Below are 23,060 nucleotides of genomic sequence, written 5' to 3' on the forward strand. Positions count from 1 at the left end.
GATTCGAAGAACAGGAAACACCTCAAGAGGCTCACCTGCGTGCGAACCTCTATCGTATGGTCCGGGTTAGCTTCCACAAGCGTTTTTGTAGAAAAAAGGCCAAGATCTGTAAAAGCATCGACAGGTTCAGTGCTTCAACAAGTTGCTGGAATTTTGCAAGCAGGAAGAAAAAAAATACACATAGCAGAGCAAGCTTCTAGCCTAACTACAATCAGCAACATTTCATGTTAGAGAGCCCCTTTTCCTTTGCACTTATAGAGCCTGCAATTTATGTAATGTATATTACAAACTACAAGCACTAATGCAAAACTGCAAGTTGTAGAGACAAGGACAGTACATACTAGCTGGTGTGACATATATAAAATAGTTGGTAGATATATTGGTTGTGGGAAGAGTTCATGAGGGACCACTGAGTTGAGCTTGAAGGTTCACCAATGATGTAGCATTATAAAGAATGAGGAGAAGTCCTATTTATCAGTACAGAGATATACTCGCCACGTCAATCTATCTAAATAAAATGTGGACTAACATCGATTACAAAAAAAAAAAACCTGCATCTACAAGTGATCAGACTAGACCACATTACAGGCCTTAAATTAGCACATTTGGAATCCATTGCATACTTAGTGACATATACACGTACGACTTTCCAGCAACTCTCAATATGAAAAATGAAGCTTTTTCATTGCATCTGTGCTTAAAAAGGTGAGGCCTTTTGTGATAGCTATCTAAACATTGAAGTAATTTTGGCGGATGAATTAACCTTTCTGAACAATACAGATTCGCAACACTGACAGCATCATGATAGCTAGAGCAATTACATTAGGTAGAAATACTTATAATCCGTGAAGCTCACAGAGGCACTTCATAACAGAGGCCAGTCAACAAAACATAGAAAAATGACAACCCCTGTCGAAGTTCTCACGTTTGTGAACTATTATTATTCCGAACAGCTGCTTTTAAATATATTTATCGACAGATTTTATTACGAACGCTGGGAAGCTCTCCCCTTGCATGACACAATATTGCTTTGCCTAATAATGGCCAAACATTTTTCAAAAAGACTTCCCTCAACACTATAGCACAAGGAATGAAATGCATAGCCAAACCAGAGATTCCTATGTGTGAGGAGTGTATTAGCATTGAAAATCTTGCACCTGCCTGCGAACTTTCAAGGTAACCTGAGGGAAACACAGCAGCTCACAAATGAAATGTAAATTTATGCGAAACTCACCTAGTTTGAGGACGTTGGCCATATTCCGGATCACTGCAATGGGGTGCGCCACACAAAACTCTTGCAGCTGCGGCGAGAAGGCCTGCTTCTTGTTCTCCAGCTGCGAGTCACAACGAAAATCAGCCCAGCTATTCCAAAGACAAAGCTCTATTGAATGTCATACTGGGTGTTTACAATCATTAATAAAAGGTGAGCACATATGGTATTCATGTAACAATTGATGCTAATCGAAGCTTCTTTTCAGGGGAATCGGTCCATTCAAGGAGCAAGTACCAGAGCAAACAGACACCCACAAGAGAAATGACATGTACACGTAAGCACTGACCGACATATTAATTTATATGCAGAACACCTTACTTTATAAATACTTTTCTGTTGTTTTGTCAATAAAGCTAGTTGTCAGTGAGCACTTCTGTGTATGTGTCGTTTCTCTTGTGGGTGTCTGTTATGGTTCTCTCATGCTTGACATTTATATTCACTACTTATTACTTTCTGTTTTTTTATCACTGGCTTCATATCACCTGACATTCATTGCTCACTGCAGTAGAAAGAGAGGTATGAAAGACTTCAGAACGAGTTTTATTTAACTTCAGCGTGCCCGAGTCACTGACACATGCTCTAAGATTTGAAACAGCTGTTACAAAAGCCAGAATAGACAGATTAAGGTGTTTGTGGTGTGCATCTTCCCAGACATCCAAAATCAGAATAGACAGATTAAGGTGTTTGTGGTGTGCATCTTCCCAGACATTCAAAATGAGATTTATTGCAAAGCAACTGAAAAGCTTGCTAATACTACTGCAGCACAACTATGACAAAGAGTCTCCCAGACATGAGCATCTGAATGAAGCAATCATAGCTCGAGCAAGAAATACATACATAGGTGATGGGCGAGAAGTGAAAAAACACTCACAAAGACACTGGGTGTCTGTGGCAGCAGCTGCTCCTTTGTGGGTGGCGGCGATGGCGGATCTGGTGGTCGCGGAGGCGTAGGGTCGTCCGACAGCAGACTCAGTGGGAAGGCACCTCCCTGGCGTGCTATCTCCGCACAACCTTCTAACACTTCAGCTGCCGACATGGCAATAGACAAGGCTGGCTTGGATTGTCCAGGCAGCAGTCGTTCCGCCAGACCACTCTGCAGACACACAAAAAAAGTGGCACACTTTCTTTAGCAGGCAGGAAGCAGCAACTAACCAGATAAACAACCACCACGACAAGCACATGGTCTCAAAGTATCAGGATATCAACACGCTGATAAGAAAAGGGAAATTGAGCTAGTAGACAGTATTGTTTGTAGGCGCATATCAGTAATACCAATATTTGAAAATGATACCAAGTAGTAGCTCAATTTTGTTAACAATCCAAGTCAATAAGCTGTTGATTAAAGCTAGTTGGCTCATGTCAAAGTTTTTTGATGACAGACTGATTGAAGGACTTACGTTGACATTCTTTCAACCAGTGCATAATCAGAACTTTAACAATCTAAGCACACTTGAACATGGCCATACTTAAATTCCTATGAGTGCAAGGGGAAAGTGAGGAAATTAGGCTTGCCGTCGTGGACCACCACTCCCATTTCTTGTGCTCCGTCTTCTTACACAATATACCTCACGCTGAACAATTCAGGCTAACAAAAGGTAGAAACTTATTCTTTTTTGCTCATTTAAGCAATGCAGCTATTTTCTTCATACATCCTGCATTTTTGAGGGTGCCTGTACCTTTAGGGAGTCCTTGGACTCCTCAGGTGCGCTCTTTAATGGCGTGCTGTCATCAGTTGAGGCACCCGGTAATCCCGCTTCGGCAATCCTGGGCGTGTCGAGGAGGTCTGGTCCAGCCAGATGGGCTAGAATATCTTCGGCAAGGCTCGATGCCGTTTCTTTACTTTGCGACAAGAGCAGCTGCAGGTCCTGGTCACTCAGAGGGGCCACAGGAAGCTGCGGTCGACCCTGTCGTGGTACAATGATCGAGTGATATTGCAATCACTCGTACTATGAGCAAAACCTGTTGATAGGCTAACAGTGTGTTGGACATGCCCGAAACTGTAGGTTAACGAAATAAGTAGACATATTTGCAAGAGTGGGTATGCAGGTCGAATGCAGTGGAGTGAACGCAGTTTTCTAACATACTCTCTCTTTTGAATGTGTCTACTCATTCGTGTTACCTATAGTTCCAAGTATGATATACTGCATGCACTCACAACGCATGATTCCAATGTGATTACCATAAAACATTGGTAAATTGTAATTCATTATGGAGCAATATTGCATAGATGCACGGGGGCATAAATTTATTTCTTCAGTTCAAACTTCTTTTTTATACGTTATGTCTATGAGTAGCAATTTATTCGGACAGCTTTCTCACGCCCGTCAGCAGGGCCGACAGCTTAACACATGCAAAAGAAAAGTACAAACGTGCGGAAGTAGGAGGAAAGTAAAGCGCAAGCAGAGTATAAAAGCACATGAGTGTGGTCCCGCAGACGTAACAGTTTGGAGGAGTCAGTACATACTGACAAATGGAAAGGTCAGAAAGCAGGATGATGCAGCGATTTTTTTTCAATGCCCCCATTACTTCTTCACATGTTTGCATAGCCAGGGCAAGCAGGTGGGATAAGCGTGCCAGCGCTCAATTTGCTTCAGCCCAGTCAACTGGCACAAGCAGCACTGCTGGTTTACCTGGGGTTGCGGGAGGCGATATGCAGCTGAGGGGGCACACTGACTTCCCTGCTGCTGTGGGGGTGCATAGCCGTTGGCCCTCGGGCCGGGAGCCATGGCATACGAGGGCCCATAAGGTCGAGGGGGAGCAGCAAAGTTACCCCCTGCTACTTGCTGCTGCTGTGCCTGCTGCTGTGCCTGCTGCCTCTGAAAAGGGCAGCAGAACACCAATGCTCACCTACATGCACACACACACAACGTGGTTTCTCCCCCCCCCCACCTCTCCAATTATTAAAGGGGTCCTGAAACCCATTTTTCCAAATTCTTAAGAAATGCTTTAGAACAAATGAAGTGTCCAAGCAAGGTAAAGCCACCACCACCCACTGGCCCACCACCGGGAGAAGAAATTTGATTGAAAGGAGGGTGTTTGGAAAACGGTAAAGCTTTGCCACTGTCAGCCCAAAAGAACTGAGTGCCACAGGGGCACCTACACAATATTTTCACGACGTACTTGTTTTCTGCAACAAATAATAATCCGGGCATCAGTTCTCTAGCAAAAATACTTCTAAGCCTCTTAGTGCCTTATAAAATAATTGCTTATTTGTCAAGTGGTCAGGCATCAGAATTTAACAAAACCCAGCTTTTACTGCTAAAAGCTGTCATTCTACATAATGATGCAGAATGAGAGACCGCATTCTACAACGTGCAAACATAACACAGCATCCTAGAAACTGAAGCCAAAAAACTGGCGGTAGGAAAGGTATTATATTAAATTGCAGAGGATGCTCCAGAGCTGAGAAGTAGATTTTACACCAGAGATCCCAGACATATTGGGGACCCACAAACATAATGCCAACACTACTCCAAATACACGAGATGCAAACAGTATTTAGATTTTGCATTGAGCACAACTGCTTTGTTGTCCCAGAGCAATTTATGAGCCATGCTATTTCATTTCCAATGTCCAATCATGGCAATGGGCCATTGAGCTGCTAAAGGCCAAATGTTTTCAAACTTACTGGTCAAGGGGTAAAGTTTTCAGAGTGCCATGATACCAATACACCTGGCTGGCACCCACTGGTTTAACAAAACCCAGTTAGTGAACTCCAGTTAGAACAAGCCCACGAGTAAGGCAGCAATTGAAAGTGCCTACTTGTAGGAGCAGCTGTTGCCTATGCTGCTGCATGAGCCGGTGCTGCTGCTGCAGTTGCTGCAGCAGATTGCGTTGCTGGGGGTTCAGTGTCTCCTGGTTCTGCTGCAAGTAGGCCAGCACCTAATAACACACACAGAATGTCACCTATGGTTGGTGCGCTGACAAATTGAAGTGTACATAATTTGTACCTTTGAAATGCAAGAATACTCTATGATGAAAACACAGAGAGAGATGAGAAGGTACACACAATCACGAGAACAGGCATGTGCAAAACACAGGCATGTGCAAGCGTCAAGACACATGCTCACAGAATAGATACGTACTAGTTGAACTAGAGCACAACTGAAACACATATTTCACAAGGGCAACAAGCAGGCCCAAAAGAAACCGCTGCTCATGTCTTTGACTATAATCACCCACTGCCCGCGCGCATTCATCTATAAATATCTGTAGCACTATGACACACTGCCTTCAGTCAACCCGTGGCTACACTCTATGGCAGCTGCATTGCCTACACGGCGGAAAGTGTCACACAAATGTACACATAAGAGAAAGTTTGCCAACTGTATAACAGTGTTGGAGTGAAAGTGCAGAGTCACGAGCTTCAGTCTGACTGAGGTAAGCAAATACTTGTGGCGGAAAAGTTTCGTCTCGCACCAGCTTGAGCAAAAGATACATAGTGGCCAAATCCAGCTGGCACATAACGAAGCCCTTTCACTTAGCTCAATAGAAGGCGATGTCTGTTGGGCATCTAAATCACTAGGTGTGCAGAACAGAGTGACCCGTTTCATTCATGAACGAGAGAAGGCGATCTTTGTTTCTAAAGGTCATTTTTTCGTTAGGCTCAACCAAATGAATCCATCTTGTCTGGACAATTAGACCAAGGAAAGCATAGGAGAAATGAATGTGCCAGTATAGTAATTAGGTCATAAATAGGCATGACGAAAAGTGAATTACATAGGAGACATGAATGTGCCAGTATAGTAATTAGGTCGTAAATAGACACGACAAAAAGTGGATTACAAATCGCTCTGTCAACAGTGGGATCCAAACCCACAAACTGAGCTACAATGGAAGGTGCTTCTTCGTACACTTCTAGGGGTATTTGTGTATGTGCGATGCCCGAGAGTGCATACCACTACTAAGGTTGTAATTTGCACACGTTGCTCTATCATTGAGCCCGATAGTATTAGCCAGTCCTGCTCACAGCCAGGCAGCGAGAGAGGGACACTCTTTTCGCTAAAGGGCGTCACGTCGTGCTCATTCGCGACACTCCAGGTCGGCTACAAGGACAGTCGCTTTCGAATAGTGCTGGCTGCCTACTCACTTGCAGCTGTTGGTGGCTCAGGTAGAATGGTGGAGGTGGGCCAGCAGGGACGACTGCCCTGTGCTCAGGCCCCACCTCACTACTGGCCCCTGGAGTCATGGCACGTGGTGAGCCCGAGGCCACCTTGAGCTTTTTGGTGCTATTTCCATCCACCTGGTCCGGGGGATAGCCTGTTCGCTGCTGGGGCGTGGAGCCTGCTGGGCTCCGATTTTGCTGATTGTTTTGCCTGCAAGGAAATAAAAAAAAAAAAACAGGTTAAAGGCCTTGCAGTAAGAGCAACAGGATTAATTCCTTTTGAGGCCAGTTAACGTAGTGCACTCTAAAAAAATATATGTTAACGAAATGCAATGTGAAACAAAATCATGTGCATACTGTTGCAGTGTCTTGGAAAAAGCAAACAGAAAAGGTCGCAATCCACCCACCAAAGCAAAAAGCTACAAAGAAACGCCTTTCATAAATTAAGCAGAATACAAAATGTTTAGCACTAGCACGGTTTTCTAATCTTACCTCCGAGGTTTCAAAAGTTTCTCACATCAAATCACATATCTTTTACTATATCCACTAATCATTATGCGAAAGATATTCTGCCAAGTGGGGTGCTATTTTTAAAACTGTTTATACACACATTTTGCAATTACTAACCCTGTAGGTTTATACAAGGTTGATTAAACAGTATATGTACACCACTTGCGTCCAAGTAATTTAGCCAAGCAAAATGTTGTGCCAGGTGACCACGAAATGGTGCCCCTAACCTGGAGGCCATCTCCTGAGAGATTGGAATGTTCCAGGCATCCTCAATGCATGGCAGCTGCCGAGGCTTCTGCACACTCGCCGGGGGTGCGGCGCTCAGCTGCGTCTGCAGGAACTTGACTCGGCCTGCCAGGTTGCCGGAGGAGGACGAGCTTCCGTGCATGGCGTTGAGGTAGCACTTGAGGGCATCCTGCGGTTGGCTGCAATTCTCGTACAGCACACCCAGGTTCGTCCAGGCGGGGCTGTGTGCCTTGTCCAACTGCACGGCGCAAATGTACGCCTGCAGAGCGTCCATCGGCTGGCTCTGCTGCTGGTAGAGTACTCTGCACAAGGCAAGCAGGGGCAACGAGGGTCACTTACATGCCGAAGCACCACGTTTTAACCCCTTTCCACAACATGGACCAGCAAGACTCATCTACGAGTTTCTTGTAAGCATGCTCAACTAGTCGACTGGCCTTCCTCACTTGCTGTGCACCACCTTGCTTCATCTCACCATTTTGAAATTCTTCTAATAGCTAGATGGATAGATCGATTTATTGAAATAACTTTAAAGTACACATAACGGATGGCAGCAAATAGTCCACACCCCATCAAATGGAGGGGGAAATATGCAGGAAAGAACTAAAGCAAGTTGACAAGAAAGGTCAACACTAAAAAAGTTCTTTCCTTAATGGTGAAAATTCTGGATAATAGCAAGGCAGGTCATGATCATTATGCTACAGTTGGAAAACAATAACTTCCCTTATGTTTTACTTGGCTTAATTGACCATTGGTTTAATTAGTTGTGTCTAACCATAGTACCGGCCCCTCTAACAATATCCATTTTTTTATATGACGACCAAATGTTATTGCACAAATGCTTACAGTAACCTTGAGCTCTATAAACAAACCTCGAGAATGCAACACACCAATATGGCAGTACCCTAAAAGGTTTTAAGTGGCAGCAGAAAAAAAAATCGTGACAGAAAGTTTCAGAACCACTAGGTATACCGTGAAAGTGATTAACTGGTGGATTGATCTCAAATGATCTCCGTGATCTAATGCAGCATCGAAGCTACGAGAAATGCCACAATTGAGAGCTACAAATCACCATTCATGATCTAAGCTTTATTTTTATTTATTTATTTTATCCTTTTGGTGTGTTTTCGGAGTGCGAGCACTGCATTTTCCCGAATAAGTACGAACCGTTAAAACATACCCTATGGAGCACCAGGTGTCTGCGTTGGCCTCCGCCTTGTCCACTGAGTTGCGATAAGAGATGAATGCATCATGGACCTTGCCAATACTAGCAAAGCAGCGTCCGAGAAAGTACAGTGACTGGCCACTCGTCGGGTCAGCCTCGATTGATTTCTGCAGGCAGTGCAGAGCGTACGCTTGCCGTTGTGGTTTTTCCCCTAGGACCTCTAAGGTATGGTGCATCCAACCTACAGGAACCACATCAGAGAGAAACACCTCAGTATTACAACAGCACTTTTTTTTTATGTAATTGCACTCTCTCTTTCTACTAATAAAGACAGGAAATACCCATGCCGGCAAGTGCAGCACAATCCATCTTTCAAAAGGATAACATGGGCGTGTCATCAACATCACTGCCATTACCATATACCAGAAGCATTAGAATCTCCGTACAAGATGCCTTCCTTTTTTTGTGTGTGTGTGTGGTAGCATTTTCTACTCACTACTGCACGTATAGTCACTCCCTGCTGTAGTGGCCTCATGTCTTGAAATTATTTTTAACAAGTACACAAACATCATGCGTAAAATGTTGCCCATGTATTACACTACAGTTAAGTACAAGTTTAGAAGAAGGCAGCATGTCTTCCTCAAAAGAGGGTGATATGATGAAAAAATTTGCCCGTGACTTTGACATCAAAGAATGTGGCCAAGAACATGAGCGAGACTATTTCTTTACTCGTGGTGGCAATCAGCCGTCACGCATTGGACATCTGGGCAGGCTGTACCACATTTGCTACAATCAATATAATGCCTGGAAAAGATAACAAAACTGGCAACGCTTCAAGGAAAATGTTCAGCATTTCTTACAATAGTTTCTAGATTTTAACTTTGTGGGGATTACGAGGTTAAGTTGTATCCGCCTATAGGTGGGCTCGTGCTGAGGATACATACCCAACTGTCGCAATGTTTCAGCCCGCACTGTCCGACTGATGTCCTTCAAGCTGAGGAGCTGCTCATAAGCTTCTTTCGCCTGCTTGTATTTCCCCTAAAAAAGATGAGTGGGGGGTGGCAGACTCGTCAACACAAGCGATTGAAAGCGCTTGGATAAAGTTTTACCTTGAGAGTTCCTATTTAAGCGCATACATAGAAACCGTGAAATGGTGTGGCTCAATATTAATTGATATCTCGATGAGGTGTGTTGTGCATTAAAGAAGAAGCTAAACTCTACAGACTGTAGGGATAAAAAAAAATTTACATCACGTCTCAACATCAAAATGAAAGCAGACAACTCACAAGAGTGGAAGCTTGGGCTAGTTGGTGCGTAGTCATATTTGCAAGGTGTTTCAGCGCGCGAACAAAGGAGAAAGGACAGGGTAGACAGAAAGAGCGCTGACTAACTTCCAACTTCCAACTAACTTTATTTCGCAGAGTGGCAAGAATTTATACGTGTAAAAATGAAGATGTGTAGATTGGGCTTGTTTTTTACCTTCATGCTCTGTAATCTTCATTTTTACACGTATAAATTCTTGCCACTCTGCGAAATAAAGTTAGTTGGAAGTCAGCGCTCTTTCTGTCTACCCTGTCCTTTTTTCCTTTGTTCGCACGCTGAAACACCTTGCAAATATGAAAGCAGACAACACAGCAACAGAAACAGGATTGGTTACAATATCCACAGTAGATGAGATTGGCAGGTTACATTCTGTTTGATTTGTTCAGAGAAGGACTCCAGGAAAGCAGATGAAAGTAAAGTGAAAACATGCCCCTTGCACTTTTATAGTAGCAGAGTCCCAATGTCCATAGGTAACATGGGATTGAAATGTACAATCCTTCATTTCATTGTTTTCTTTGATTAGATTACTTGAGCAATTTTTTAAAATATGGTGCTGTAAATTTCCTTCTGGCAGCTGCTAAAAGTTAACCACTTCAACTATAATGATTTTAATTAGTGCCTATCTATAAAATAAGGGTGGAAGTTACTTGAGGAGGTAGTATAGTGTGTGGATAATAATATTGTAGCCATCAAACCAAAGCTTCTTTGTAAAACATTACAGAGTAAGACCAGCATATGGGATGAAACAAAAATAGATGTGAACTTCTGATGGGGACCTTCATACCGTTTTTATATTTTACCCCAACACTGGTATGATAGAGATCACACTTTAAGAGACTCATGATTAAGACAGCTTACAATAAAATTCGGCAAATATTTTTCATGACCTGATTTCTTACTGCATGTGAATGACCTAGAACCTTAACAGTGCCTTAAGAAAGCTTCCATTAGTTTACGTTCGCAGAATGCCACATATGCCCTCAAGCACTAGATAGAATCCCCAGAATCTGCTAAATTTGAGGAATTCATGTGACGGGCATGGACTATTGCACGGACAGGCTCTACTGCATTACGCTTTAAAGAAAACATTGATTTAAAAATGGATAATAAAGAAAATTATAAGCCATCACCAAACAGCAATATTAATAGTAAAGACACGAATTATATAAAAAAAAGTTCAGACAATATGCTTACCTGCACTTCCAGAACATGAGCAATATGAAAGCGCACTGCAACAAATACAAGAGGACAGAATTATATACCTGGGGAAGCAAAAATCTGGATGCTTGTATTATTCATAGAGTTATGCGGGTATATTTTCTACCAGATTAGAAAAAAAGTATGAGCACCCATTTTACTTTAGGTGGAAATAACAGTAATTTATAGATTGAAGTTGTTGGCTATGAAAAAAAAAAAAACACCTTGTGCTGAAGTTGTGTACACTGTAACAAACAGATGAGCGAAATGTGCTTTAAGAGAACCACAATGCTGTCTCTAAGAAGGGAGATATGCTTCTCTGCTTAGCAGGAAGATTATTCCTTTCAGCTTGCTATACACGACGTAAACATGCACAGTCATGTCCCATAAAAGTGAGGCAGAAAGGTCACCAGGACATGCTGACATGCTTCATGAGATGTCGGAGAGTTACAGTGAAAAGCTGACAAGTTGCTTTTCATGCAGATGTCTCCAAAATTGCATAACAATTTGAGAAGTTGAAGAATGATATTACACATCCTTCAAGTGAACCTCTAGAAGAGTTATGTTAAATTTCAATAGTGAATTGCGCAAAGCTGACTGACTCTACAAACGAGCACTCTTCTGTGGTGTAAAGCAATGCCTACTAATCCATGACTGAAATGTAATCCCCACCGCTACAGCAAAGTGACAACAAAAAAATTGAAACTCTTGCAATGCCACACAGCACCAGCAGGCAAGTAAACATGCAAAACAGCCAGAAAGAACTCCGCCATGCAGAGTTCCACACCAATTTCCACAATGTCAATTTTACTGCTCCAGGGAGTGACTGATGTTCTAAGTCCACCTTGTGAATCTCTGCGGAAGATGCACTGCGCCTTGACTTCACCACGAGAATTTCGATTTACACACGATTGAACTGCTAGACTGCAGAAAGATTAGCTTGCTTACCTTCAGGTTTTGTAAAGGTGCTGGGCCTGGAGTCACTCTGAGCTAACTGAAGATGCTGCAAAGAAAATGGAAAAAAGGAAGGTGACAAGGAGGTTACTTATCTGCAGATCTATTTAATTTTTCATGCATGCACTGAACTATTTAGTATACAACGTGCTGATCTACGTGAAGCTTGGATGATTTGTTCTGACATACCAAAGCAACGATGAAAGGCTGTATACTACCCTGCACTTATATGAAGTCCTTTATTGAACAATGATACCCCAGCACACAAGCACCTTTCACATTGTGCTTGCATCATGAAATATTATAAAAATTAGCACACAAGGTACAGTTGTCGATCTCTCTTTCACTTAGAAATGTGATCAAGCAGCAATACAAGTGAAAATTGGCAAAAACCAACAGTGCACGACAAGCATGCAGTTCAGTTCAAAGCAATTTTGAGTTCAAAGCAATCAATATGCATGAGAGAGATAGAGAGGTAGATGACACGAGGACATACCTTGAGAGCAGATTCATAGTCAGCAATGACCTTGAACATCAACCCAAGACGCAGGTGGATTTCATTGGCCCTGGCGAAGCCGGGGTCGATGTAAAGCACTTGGCGGAATGCTTTGATAGACCTGCACATAGCAAACATATTGCACAGAAAATATTATAGTGACATCTTGAGCGTAAAACATGCAAGTTTCAGGGCTAGTTCTATAGCGATTCTTATTAGGCAAATTTTAGCCACTACAGAAATTATTTTTTTCTTTTGCTGCAATTGAGAACATGCCATGACGCCGGTTAGACTCTCTGCGCTCAGCTGGGGTCACAAATCCCAGCCAAGCAACAGTCCTCTAAACTCCAGACTGTGTTGACCGTGGCAACTAGCGGCACTAAATTCAGATAGCAAATGGCCATGGCGGCCTGGTGTATGCTCTTTCTCCCAAATGCTTCACAAGAGAACTAATGCCTCCAGTAAAAAGATACGCAAATCTCACTACACATTGAACAAGGCCACCCACAAAAAAAAAAGTACCATCCAAGGAGCTCTAAAACTCCGACTGATGGCTCATTGATGAAAAACCAGCAGTACAGCACCCCATTGAGCAAATAACTTAATTCACGTAAAGTGACAAAACAATATTCCAAGAAAGGGCATACACTAAATCTAAACAATACTGTTTCGTTGCAAATGACCAAACAAACACTGCGATGGACAGCATAGAACACAGGTGTGAAATGTAGACAGAAAAAGGACAAATAAATGAAACAATAAGCTGCAAGTGGATGGGAGAGAAAAGCGCGCTACCAGTAGTTTTTTTTTTTAATTTTTAGCAGGAGCACGAAACTAGCGCGGCTCGTTAAGTAAAGTCTCCGTAAAGCGCTCCTTCTAACAACAATCGCCGAAAGGCAACCGCAATCACGCTTCGCCGCACAGCCTCCCTGCTGGCGGGCGAACGCAAGCTTCCAGGGGGCGAGTTCCGACGCTTCTCTCTTTCCACAACACGCACGATACCTCGCGCACGGAGATCACTGTCACGTGACTAGGCGTGTTGATGATGATGATGATCCTTGTAATACTGGCGCAAACCCACAAAGGAGGATCTGCCAAGTAGCCCCACAGAATGGTCGGCATCTTCTTCGTCTACTTCGAAAATGCTGCCCCGCCGCGGTGGTCTAGTGGCTCAGGTACTCGGCTGCTGACCCGCAGGTCGCGGGTTCAAATCCCGGCTGCGGCGGCTGCATTTCCGATGGAGGCGGAAATGTTGTAGGCCCGTGTGCTCAGATTTGGGTGCACGTTAAAGAACCCCAGGTGGTCGAAATTTCCGGAGCCCTCCACTACGGCGTCTCTCATAATCATATGGTGGTTTTGGGACATTAAACCCCACAAATCAAATCAATCAATTACTTGAAAAATGCGGCCATAACGGCACGCGATCATGCGCACATGAGCGTACTACCCTATTCTACGTGACGATTTCGTACGTCTTCGCAAGCGTTAAAAAATATATATGTGATAAAGAAGTAACTTTAAAACGCAGATCTCACCGACTCGAAACGCTACTGACGTGAATAATAATAATAATAATAATAATAATAATAATAATAATAATAATAATAATAATAATAATAATAATAATAATAATAATAACTTTGTCAGCCTGTTATTGCGAGACCTTATATCTTGAGAATTCCCTTTAAAACTCGTCCATTCCTGGCCAATCCACCAGCGAGCATGAATACTGAATCACTCGGCGAGCATGAATAATACTGGCCAATCAGCAAACTTGAAGGGACATCGAAGCGAAAAACAATTTCCTTCATATTAGAAAATGATTCTTTCACAATTGCAAAATCACCACGCTTGCACACGCCCAGAGAAGACGCCTGTTAAACGAGAAAACGCGCAAAAAAAGAATGTGCGGGTGGCGACGCTAACTTACAGTTACCTCACGGAGCGTCCTCACGTCAGATTTTGACTGTATCTACAAGGGTCCTACGTAGTTCCTAATTAACAAAAAACCAACCGCATCGTCCTTTGAGATAGGCATAGACTTAACAAACGTACCAAGTTTACGCAAATTTCTTTGAGACAATGCCGCCAAATTACGATAAAAAAAATCACTTTGAAATTCAAAGCACGTGCGGCGAAATGGGCGCAAAATTCAAAAAAGAAAATTTGACTGACTTTGTCCTGAATTAATAAACCCACGATGGTGAAACTGATATAATTAAAGTACAATTTATCCACATAAACCAATTCAATCGTTAGCTTTAGTGTCCCTTACTTTATTTTCAAACGTGTATCTTATTAGGTTATACCGTTTATGCGCTACTTCAATTCTCTTTCCGCAGAGCTGTATTTCCAAGAACGTTGAAATAGAAACAAAATTCAGTAGTGCCGACCAAAATTTAAATGTTTAAAAATACCAAAATTGTGTTTAGGATACCGTATGGTATCCTTTGGTCAGGTAGCCGAAACGCCATTTTTAAATGTTTTAAACATTTCCACTTTGGGTCGGCGCTATTTCGTTTCGTTCGTATGTCAAGCTTCTTCCCGAATGCCTCGTCAAGACCGATTTTCCAAGAACGTTTACCGAATATTCTCTATACGTTGCCGCGTGTACAAGCTATTCCCGTTGACGTCAACTGGGAAGCCAATCTGGTCGCCCGCCTTTTCATTGGCTGCCTGATGCTCTAAAACATAAAGCAGCTGGTACATTCAACTCGTACGATCGAGTGACACATCACTCGCCAATTCTACATATTCTGCGAGCAGAGGCGGCTAAAAAAGTGGAAAGCGTCGCCGCTGCAATATGCGTGAAGTATTAAACCCCAATAATAAATTACGCAGCTCGTGCAAGCGTCCTCCTGATATGATGACCAGGCTACAGGGACGGAGCATACCAAATAACGTAGAAAGTCGTCAAAGCCATTTCGGCGTCCTTGGATGTGAACCCTTCAACTCAAAGCTTCGGAGGGCTCAATAAATTCACGAATGATGGATTCCTGGAATGACCGCTTCCGGCGACCAGTATCACAGGCGAGGGGGGGTGGGGGGTGGACTTAGCTGGGGACCTGCTACGCAGTTCTCCATCGAGCCCTCCAGCGGAGTTCCGACCCCGATTCATAGAGCACGAACCGCGCTAAGACACGTCCCTTCGGTCACACAGCAATCAAGTTCCCCGACCTATTCTGGCCGCGAGATCGCGCGTGGTGCGCAGTGAAGCCGGCAGTCGCACACAAAGGAGCAGCACGGGTGGCCGTGCGGGGCAGAAGCCCGCCCCGGCTACACCCGAGGACACTGTTATCCAAAAAGCTGCACGCACGCTCACGAGGGTCAACTGCCCCGCGCCAAGGGCAAGCCGGGAACTCGTGATCACCGAAAGGGGGAAAGGAGGGAGGCTGCGACGCGCCCTTTTAGCCGTTCTCGAAGAAGAGTCCCGCAACATTTTTATTACATATGGAGGACAAAATCGGGCGGATCGTCCGCATTAGTATACAGCACGTGCTGCTACACTACGAGTTACACGGGATAATGACTGCTGTGTGTTCAAGACGTCAACTGCACTAGAAGTGGAGACGCGAGCCCCGCCGGACGAAACAGATGTCCGAATCACAAAAGGAAGGAGAGGAGAAAAAAGGCAAGAACGCTCTCTCTTCAAGACTCGCAGCGGAAATCCATCATTGCATGCTCGCCAACCCCCGTTGAAGCGAAGCGAGTCGCGCAGTCGTAACACGCAACTCCGCTATAATACGAGAGTCCTCGTCGTCTTCCGGCCCAGGTCGGGGGAAAGGAGAAGGCATATACGCACATAATAAGCGAAGCGGGCGACGTTTCTCATGCCGGCCACGTACGCTGGACCTCCTCTCTTCCTCCAGATGGCAGAGCGCACTTAACAACGCCAGCTGCTGCTTTTGCCGTTCGTGCACGCGCGCACCGGCACTGCCGAGGGAAAAGTTTGGGGGGCGACCATGGCGCAGGAAAGGGGGGACCCCTTTAAATGCACCTCACGCGCAGGCCCTTGCCTTCACTTTATTTTACCCATCCACCCACAGCAGTTTGCAATTTCGCGTCTACGAACTGCATATGTAAGTAACATCTGGAATCGATTTTACGGCGGCGGTGGCGTTTCGGAGCCGTACACGCGAAAACCCACTTCGACTTTCTCCGAATGCTTTCCGGCACCAATTCCGTGCAGCGTCGTCTGTGTCCCCTCCGAATATTGCTGGTGGATGGACGAAATAGCATCCTAGAGGTTTGACTACCGGCGACTGGTATTAAATTTATGAACACGATTTCAAATAAATTTATAAATACGATTTCAAAGAGTCGGTGGGCCATTCGTGGAAGAGCACACGTTATATTGAAGCTCTCGCAAGCCTCTCGGGGCGAGCGGGTGAGGACATGACGACAAAGTCGCCTGAAGCAACAGGTGAGGTTAGCGACCTCACAAATTGCTTCTGTGGTGTCCAAATCGAGCACTGAAATGAACGCCGCAAGCTGATCGAAGAATGTTATACGGTAGACTCAACTCGGCATTACAAACTTCCATGGAAGTTCGTGATGCCCTCCCCTTCTGTGGGGCTGTGCCTGCAGTGACAACCCCACAGAAGGGAGGACATTACGCTATTCTACAAAGCACTTGCACTATACCCAACGATGCTATACAACATCAAATCGTGAACATAAGTGCCAAGAAACGCGAAGCACATGTGACGAATAGCTCTATGCATCCAATACTGGCTCCTTAGAAAAGCATCAAAACATGCTCTTCCAAGCACTTATTATAGCCCGAATACCATTTCCTCGGTATTGTCAATACACCTGCGAGGATACCTGTATACCGTTCTCCAATGGGGAAAGCCAAGTTTCACCTTAGCGATCACCACGAAATTGGTCGAGTCCGATGGAAAAGAGGATTCGCGTTGAATGCAAAAATGAGGATGAAGAGATGACCTGCTTGGGAACACGAAAGTTCTCTAAAGACCTGTTGTCCTTAGCCGAGGTTATCGTCAAAAAGTGCATGACCATAGTCATCCCGTCTTCGCTAAGACCGTGCTTCGCTTTCCGCGCAAGCCTGATATTTTTTATAGTGTTATATATAAATATTGCAGCCGCAGTCAAGTGACATGCCCAGCAATTCGGGACATCGCGTTTAGTTCGCCGGTTCTCACACCACGTGGCGTACAGACCTTCAACTTTCAAAACTGGCGCGATGACCTGTACCACGCGGCAGACAACGTGGCCAATCAAAAAATTCCGCCATATCTACGAAGTGAATGATGATGAGTGGGCGAAGCTCCGGAGGTAAACCTGGTAAACCATGAATCCTCTGTACATTTTGCCCACTCGATTTTATTACATCGCTCCCCCTAGCGTACGTCGCCGCACTAAATCGAACGATTGCCTTCAACCAATGACACGCGCCATATGTGACATCATTCCTATTTTATAAGATCTCGCGTCTTTCATCAACTACAAGTACCGCTTTCTAGTTTATAACATCTTGCATCTTTTCATCATCAGCTACAAGTACCACCATCTAATAAACACTACAAGAACTAAACGAGAGGTGGCTACATACAGGAGACGGTACCGCCATCTAGTGAACACTGCAAGAACTAAACTAGAGGTGGCTACATACAGGGGACGGTACCGCCATCTAGTGAACACTGCAAGAACTAAACTATAGGTGGCTACATACAGGCTACAGGGGACGCACAGCCCACGCCCTAAGGAGCTTCGCCCCTAAAAAAAAAAGCAGTTCTATGTCGACTATCGCGACCAAGAGCGAACCGTGATCGCTGATTGATAAGCGCAAGTCGTACGACGATCCGTCGGTTGGTTGCTCGATTGTGAATCGAGCGTCTTTTTTTTTTCTTTTTTCAACGAATTTGTGCGCGCAAGTCACTTGGATGCGCTTGAAAAACTTGTTTCGAATTGGAGTGCTGCCCTTCCTGTCATCAGTTTCAAAATATTTCGTCCGGTTGTATAGTCGGCGGCACGGGTTCCTTGAAGAAAGTTAGGACGTCCTTTTGTCACTGCTGTTCTGCAATCTACAAAAGCTAATTTCAAGAAAATATCAGCCTATTAAACATAGCAAGTGATTTTTTTTTCCGCATTAGCGTGAAGCCAACTTGCCGTGCCGTATTCTCTGCCAGTGACAATCTTTTTAAGAGCTCAAAACGAAGCAGAAGGAAAGGGCGATACTAATCACGGGAATGAAATTGCTTTATTGTGTGGCAGTTTGGGCTAGTTGGTATGACATGGCGATAGTTATAGCGCGAGAACAGGTATCCTTGTCTTTTTGTCGTCGTTCTGTTCTCGCGCTATAACTATCGTCATGCTTCATTGTCTTCCAAATATGAGCATTTTAAATAACACTAATTTAAATAACACTATGTTTCTAGAGCACATAACAAAAGTCATGCAAAATATAGTAATTAATTACGTGCAGGACATGCTATACAGCTCGTCTTCCCCTTTTTGCTAACTGTTCGTGTAAGTGTAATGAAACGAATTATATTCGTTGCTTTACGACCACCATTCGCAACCGTCCGCTGTTACCGAATGTGCGACCCTCCACTGCGCTGATGTAGTGGTTATACAGTCCTCGGGTACTCACCCGAAAGCCACGAGTTCGACCCGGGCCGCCAAGGCCATATTTCGGTGGAGGCAGAATGATGGAACCGCGTATATATACTGTGCGATGTCATTGCGTAATAAAGAGCAACAGATGACATAAATTTACGGAGCCTATACACGATGGCGTCCCTCATAATCATGTCGTGGTTTTGGGGCGTAAAACCTCGGGTGATAATTGGATGTACACAACCGTAAAACACGCCTCTTTGTTTCAGTGCCTAAGCGGTCTGCCCATTGATTGATATGTGGGGTTTAATGTCCTAAAACCACCATATGATTATGAGAGACGCCGTAGTGGAGGGCTCCGGAAATTTCGATGCGGTCTGCACAGCGGCATCAGGTCTTGGTTCGAGACCCGGCTATTTCGGCCACTTTTATTTAAAACGAGGAACGTGCATAAGCAAGTTTGAAGATATATCAGTCATCGGGTTTCCATGCTGCTACTAGTGTAATCGTTTCTTGGAGCACCTTGCTCAAGAACAGCGTGGTGAGATTTTTACGCGGTAATGTTTCTTAAAGGTTCCTTGTAAGACCTATTGACGAGATAGTGTTAAAGAGCTCGTTTCGCAGAAATTCTCGGGTCGGGGTCGTTGGTTGCGAGAGAAAAATAATCTTGTGCGTGACCGAAAATTCGAGAAAGATGCAAATAAAATATAAAAACATCCAAAGTGCGAGGTCGGATCGAACTCGGATCGTTTGCGTAGTAAGCGGGTGTTCTACAACAGTGTCTCGCGTCCGCTTCTGAACATAGTGAAAACAACTTCCTCTGCTTGGAAACACGCGCGCCGTCTGCTTCGCAATACAATAAGAAATATTGCAGTGATAATGCGTGGCTCGAGCGCACATTGCTATCGGGCGTCAGGACATGTGATTAAAACGCGCACCTGGCTAATCCCAAGATCTATTCGCGCGTTTTGCTGGGCCCAATAAAAGTTCATTCACTCACTCACTCGCTCGGAACATGTGATTATCATAACGACTTCATGATTTAAAACCCGTCACCCACTACAACAGACACGCACCCTTAAGGCCACGTAGTGGGTGCATAGCTTGTTCGAAAAGGTTTCGTACATTAACCCCCCGTATTCTAGAACACCCCTTCACTCAACGCTCCACTTTCACTTGAGAAAGCCGATGGGAGCGCCATCTCTAGACAGGGAAACTCACTGCATATCAGTGACAATTTGCTGCTATTCTTCAGTAGATCACCGTCATTTTCAGCCGAGCAGTGGCGCAGTGCGCAACTCTGTCAAGTGAAGGGTGAAAGTTCAGTCGAGGAGCGTTTTGTGAATATGGGGGTAAGTGTTTGAAGCACGCACTTGGGACAAGAGATTGCAATCACGTTAAACGTTTAAAGGCGAAGCTTAAAGATTCCATCATTTTTTTTGTGTGCTATCTCTTGCTTGACGCGCTTATTGGCGAGTTTTTAAAGCGGCCACTAATTGTGCAATTCCATGTTTTACGCAGCTGCGACGCAACATTACACACGTTAAGGGGCGTCCTCACAGTATATGACATTATTATAGTTTTTTTTTTTCAAAGTAGTTTCAAGAACTGTTATGGCTGTGTTGTAGAAATAACACATGCTTTTCGTGCAAAAGTACCGAGTTCAATTCATGCACGAGCTGAATATTAACACTGTTCATTTATTGCATCTATCTCGACAGACCCCCGACACCAGCGCCGACAGCGCATTTTCGCAACAGATGGCTCACTGCCGCACGCTTCATACATTCATTTAACATGGAACGCCTCTATTACTTCCCCGTTATCCGAGATCTGTGCTTCGACAAAAACCTTTGTATCGGTAAAGACAAATGCACAGCCACATGTGCTGCAGCGCGATGCCAAATTAAAAGCGTTCAAATTCCCGAGCGAATTTCTGGGCTCTCTTAAACGCACATGATGCAACGGCCGCTCTGCCCCACGTATACGAATGCCCACGTGCAAGAGGGATTTGCTAAACAATACCGCGCTTGCCGGGAGAAAACGTGGAAACATGAATAATTACAGTCTCTCTTTTCTTGTAATTTTACTCCATTTTACTCCGAACCACTGAACAAATTGTATTGCTGTTTACTTACATGTGACGATATGAAGTATTAATGTGGTGCATGGCAACAAAACCGGTAAATATAACTTTATTATGTCCTATTATGCTGACAGTTTTCCCACATATTTTAAATTAATTTTTGCATTAAACAGTACCATTAATTATCGATGTCTATGAGAGAAAAATTAATATGTATATCAATGAGTCTTGTCGATTGTTACTTCTTACTTTGAATGACGAAGAGCTATTTTTATCTTTGATCGTTTACTGTAATTTACCAGAGACGTGTTATTGCTAATCATCAACATAAGATCTACACAGTATAAATACCTTTCGCATATTGAGCAGCCTCACGAAAAACAGCCTTACATAAAAGAGCCGCAAACGTATTACGTTTTGGCGTAACCGAAAACGCTAGGAAGTGCGTGTGCCCCTGCAAGAGAGTTTTACTGCAAAACACGTGTTTACAAAAGTGCCCGTCGAACTTTAGGAACTCAGCCGATATCAACCAAAGTTCACAGGTACGAAGACAGAGTTGTCGAGATTTCGTAACTTGAGTGATTTAGGAAAATAAACGCTAATTGGTTTTATAAAAATTTTTGAAATTCTCGCTAATAGAGTCTCACAGCACATAAACGTCGCTCTCGAACCCAGACATTTCAAGGTAATAAAGCGAACTTTCTCTAATTATGAGACAATGACGCCCAGATTGTATATACAGAGCGACTTTCGCACATATTTAAGCGTTCAGTTGCAATAAATGTTTAAAGATCGTCTCTCATTCAGTTACGCTGCTGTTAAGCAGAGAAACCAACAGATGACGCTAGTTGAAGATGTCCAGTAGAGTTACTGGATATGCTACTTTTGGTACTGGATGTGCTACGGGAACTCTAATGTCCAGAATTCCTGGACATGAAATTGCGTAATTCCAACGAGGAGCAAAAAAAAAAAAAAACGTCGTGCAAGACTCGCTCCTGATGCAGTATATATACTCGCAAGGCCTAAAGACAACGTCCTTCTGGTAACCAGCGCCGTTCAGTCATTGCTTCGCTGCAAATGCCGACAGGAAACTTTACGACCGTCTTGATGCGTATAAGAGTCATTCGTTCAGAAATTTACTCGAGCTCTGCTCCACCACTAAACTCATACATGGCTCCACCACATCAATCCCAAGCAGAAAGTGTGTCGCAGAATAAGAGCATTATAGATAGCTGGGATGATTATACCGCGACTGAGTTCAATTTGCTGTCGCTCATTTTTAGCAAGCAAATGAACGCGACGCCATTAAAACGATCGATACGACGTCCCCGTCTTTTACAACAACCGCATTTTGTGTCCACGCCGAAGGCAAGCCCGATGTACCGTACATCCGTCCTCCTGTCGTCCTCTCGGAGCACAATCGAAGCGTGAAAGCTCTAAATAACGGTAGTGCGCGGTAAAACAGTTTATGCGGGGACGGCGGACAGACACCGCGTTTCCCTTTCCGGATCGGGACGAGCCAACAGCGGCGAGCATGCTATCCACTCTCTCCGGTCCCATTTTCATCCAATTTTGGCGCATAATGCAGCGGAGGGAGGAGCGCCTCCCATAGCCAGGCTGCGCTAAAGACGCAGAATCACGGAGGGTGAAGGCACTTCACCGATGCTTCTTTTCTATAGGACGTAATAAAAACGCTGGAGCTGCTCGCACGCCGGGCAAACGTAATCGCGTTGTCTATCTAGCCCCGTGACGTACACCATGCGCGACGGACTCGATGAGGTAACAATGAAAAAAGAAACAAAACGCGGGGGGGATCGGGCCGGAAGAGGAAGCCTTTCATGGGCACTCAGGCTTGTACGACGAAGAGCTCGTCTCCCCTCTTCCGGGCCGTGAGTGAGTCACGGCACGACGAGGGCCACTGTGTGACAAGCGGGTTGAGCCGACTCTCCTGAGCGGAAAGGAGGAGGAACAGAATGGGGAGCGAAAAACACCGTCGTGCAGCTTCGCGGGGCGCAGAGAGGAGTTGGCATGCACTTTGCGAGGCGAAGTACACGACCGAGATCACACGAGGGCAGACTTCACAGGAACGATACCGCAGCTCCGTCGCCAACCGACGCGGTTCGATGA

General features: G+C 44.5%; 1 protein-coding gene across 5 annotated transcripts in view; it reads right to left on the reverse strand.

Moving 5' to 3' along the window:
• The window catches only part of Utx (Utx histone demethylase), a 150,548-nt gene that overhangs the window by 12,527 nt on the left and 114,961 nt on the right, over nt 1-23,060 (reverse strand). For 4 of the 5 annotated variants that reach the window (XM_075890249.1, XM_037412572.2, XM_037412573.2 and 1 more), the window contains 13 exons: nt 12,266-12,386; nt 11,764-11,818; nt 10,813-10,847; nt 9,240-9,333; nt 8,311-8,536; nt 7,115-7,435; nt 6,363-6,588; nt 5,036-5,155; nt 3,904-4,089; nt 2,950-3,177; nt 2,145-2,366; nt 1,235-1,334; nt 36-106 (listed from right to left, as the gene is read on the reverse strand). In XM_075890249.1, the coding sequence (XP_075746364.1) occupies nt 36-106; nt 1,235-1,334; nt 2,145-2,366; nt 2,950-3,177; nt 3,904-4,089; nt 5,036-5,155; nt 6,363-6,588; nt 7,115-7,435; nt 8,311-8,536; nt 9,240-9,333; nt 10,813-10,847; nt 11,764-11,818; nt 12,266-12,386 (2,005 nt within the window). The remainder of the gene's footprint in view (nt 1-35; nt 107-1,234; nt 1,335-2,144; nt 2,367-2,949; nt 3,178-3,903; nt 4,090-5,035; nt 5,156-6,362; nt 6,589-7,114; nt 7,436-8,310; nt 8,537-9,239; nt 9,334-10,812; nt 10,848-11,763; nt 11,819-12,265; nt 12,387-23,060) is intronic. The other variant, XM_075890250.1, reaches the window with a different exon arrangement.

The sequence above is a fragment of the Rhipicephalus microplus genome, chromosome 1 (assembly GCF_043290135.1).
Source record: "Rhipicephalus microplus isolate Deutch F79 chromosome 1, USDA_Rmic, whole genome shotgun sequence".
Classification (NCBI taxonomy): domain Eukaryota; kingdom Metazoa; phylum Arthropoda; class Arachnida; order Ixodida; family Ixodidae; genus Rhipicephalus; species Rhipicephalus microplus.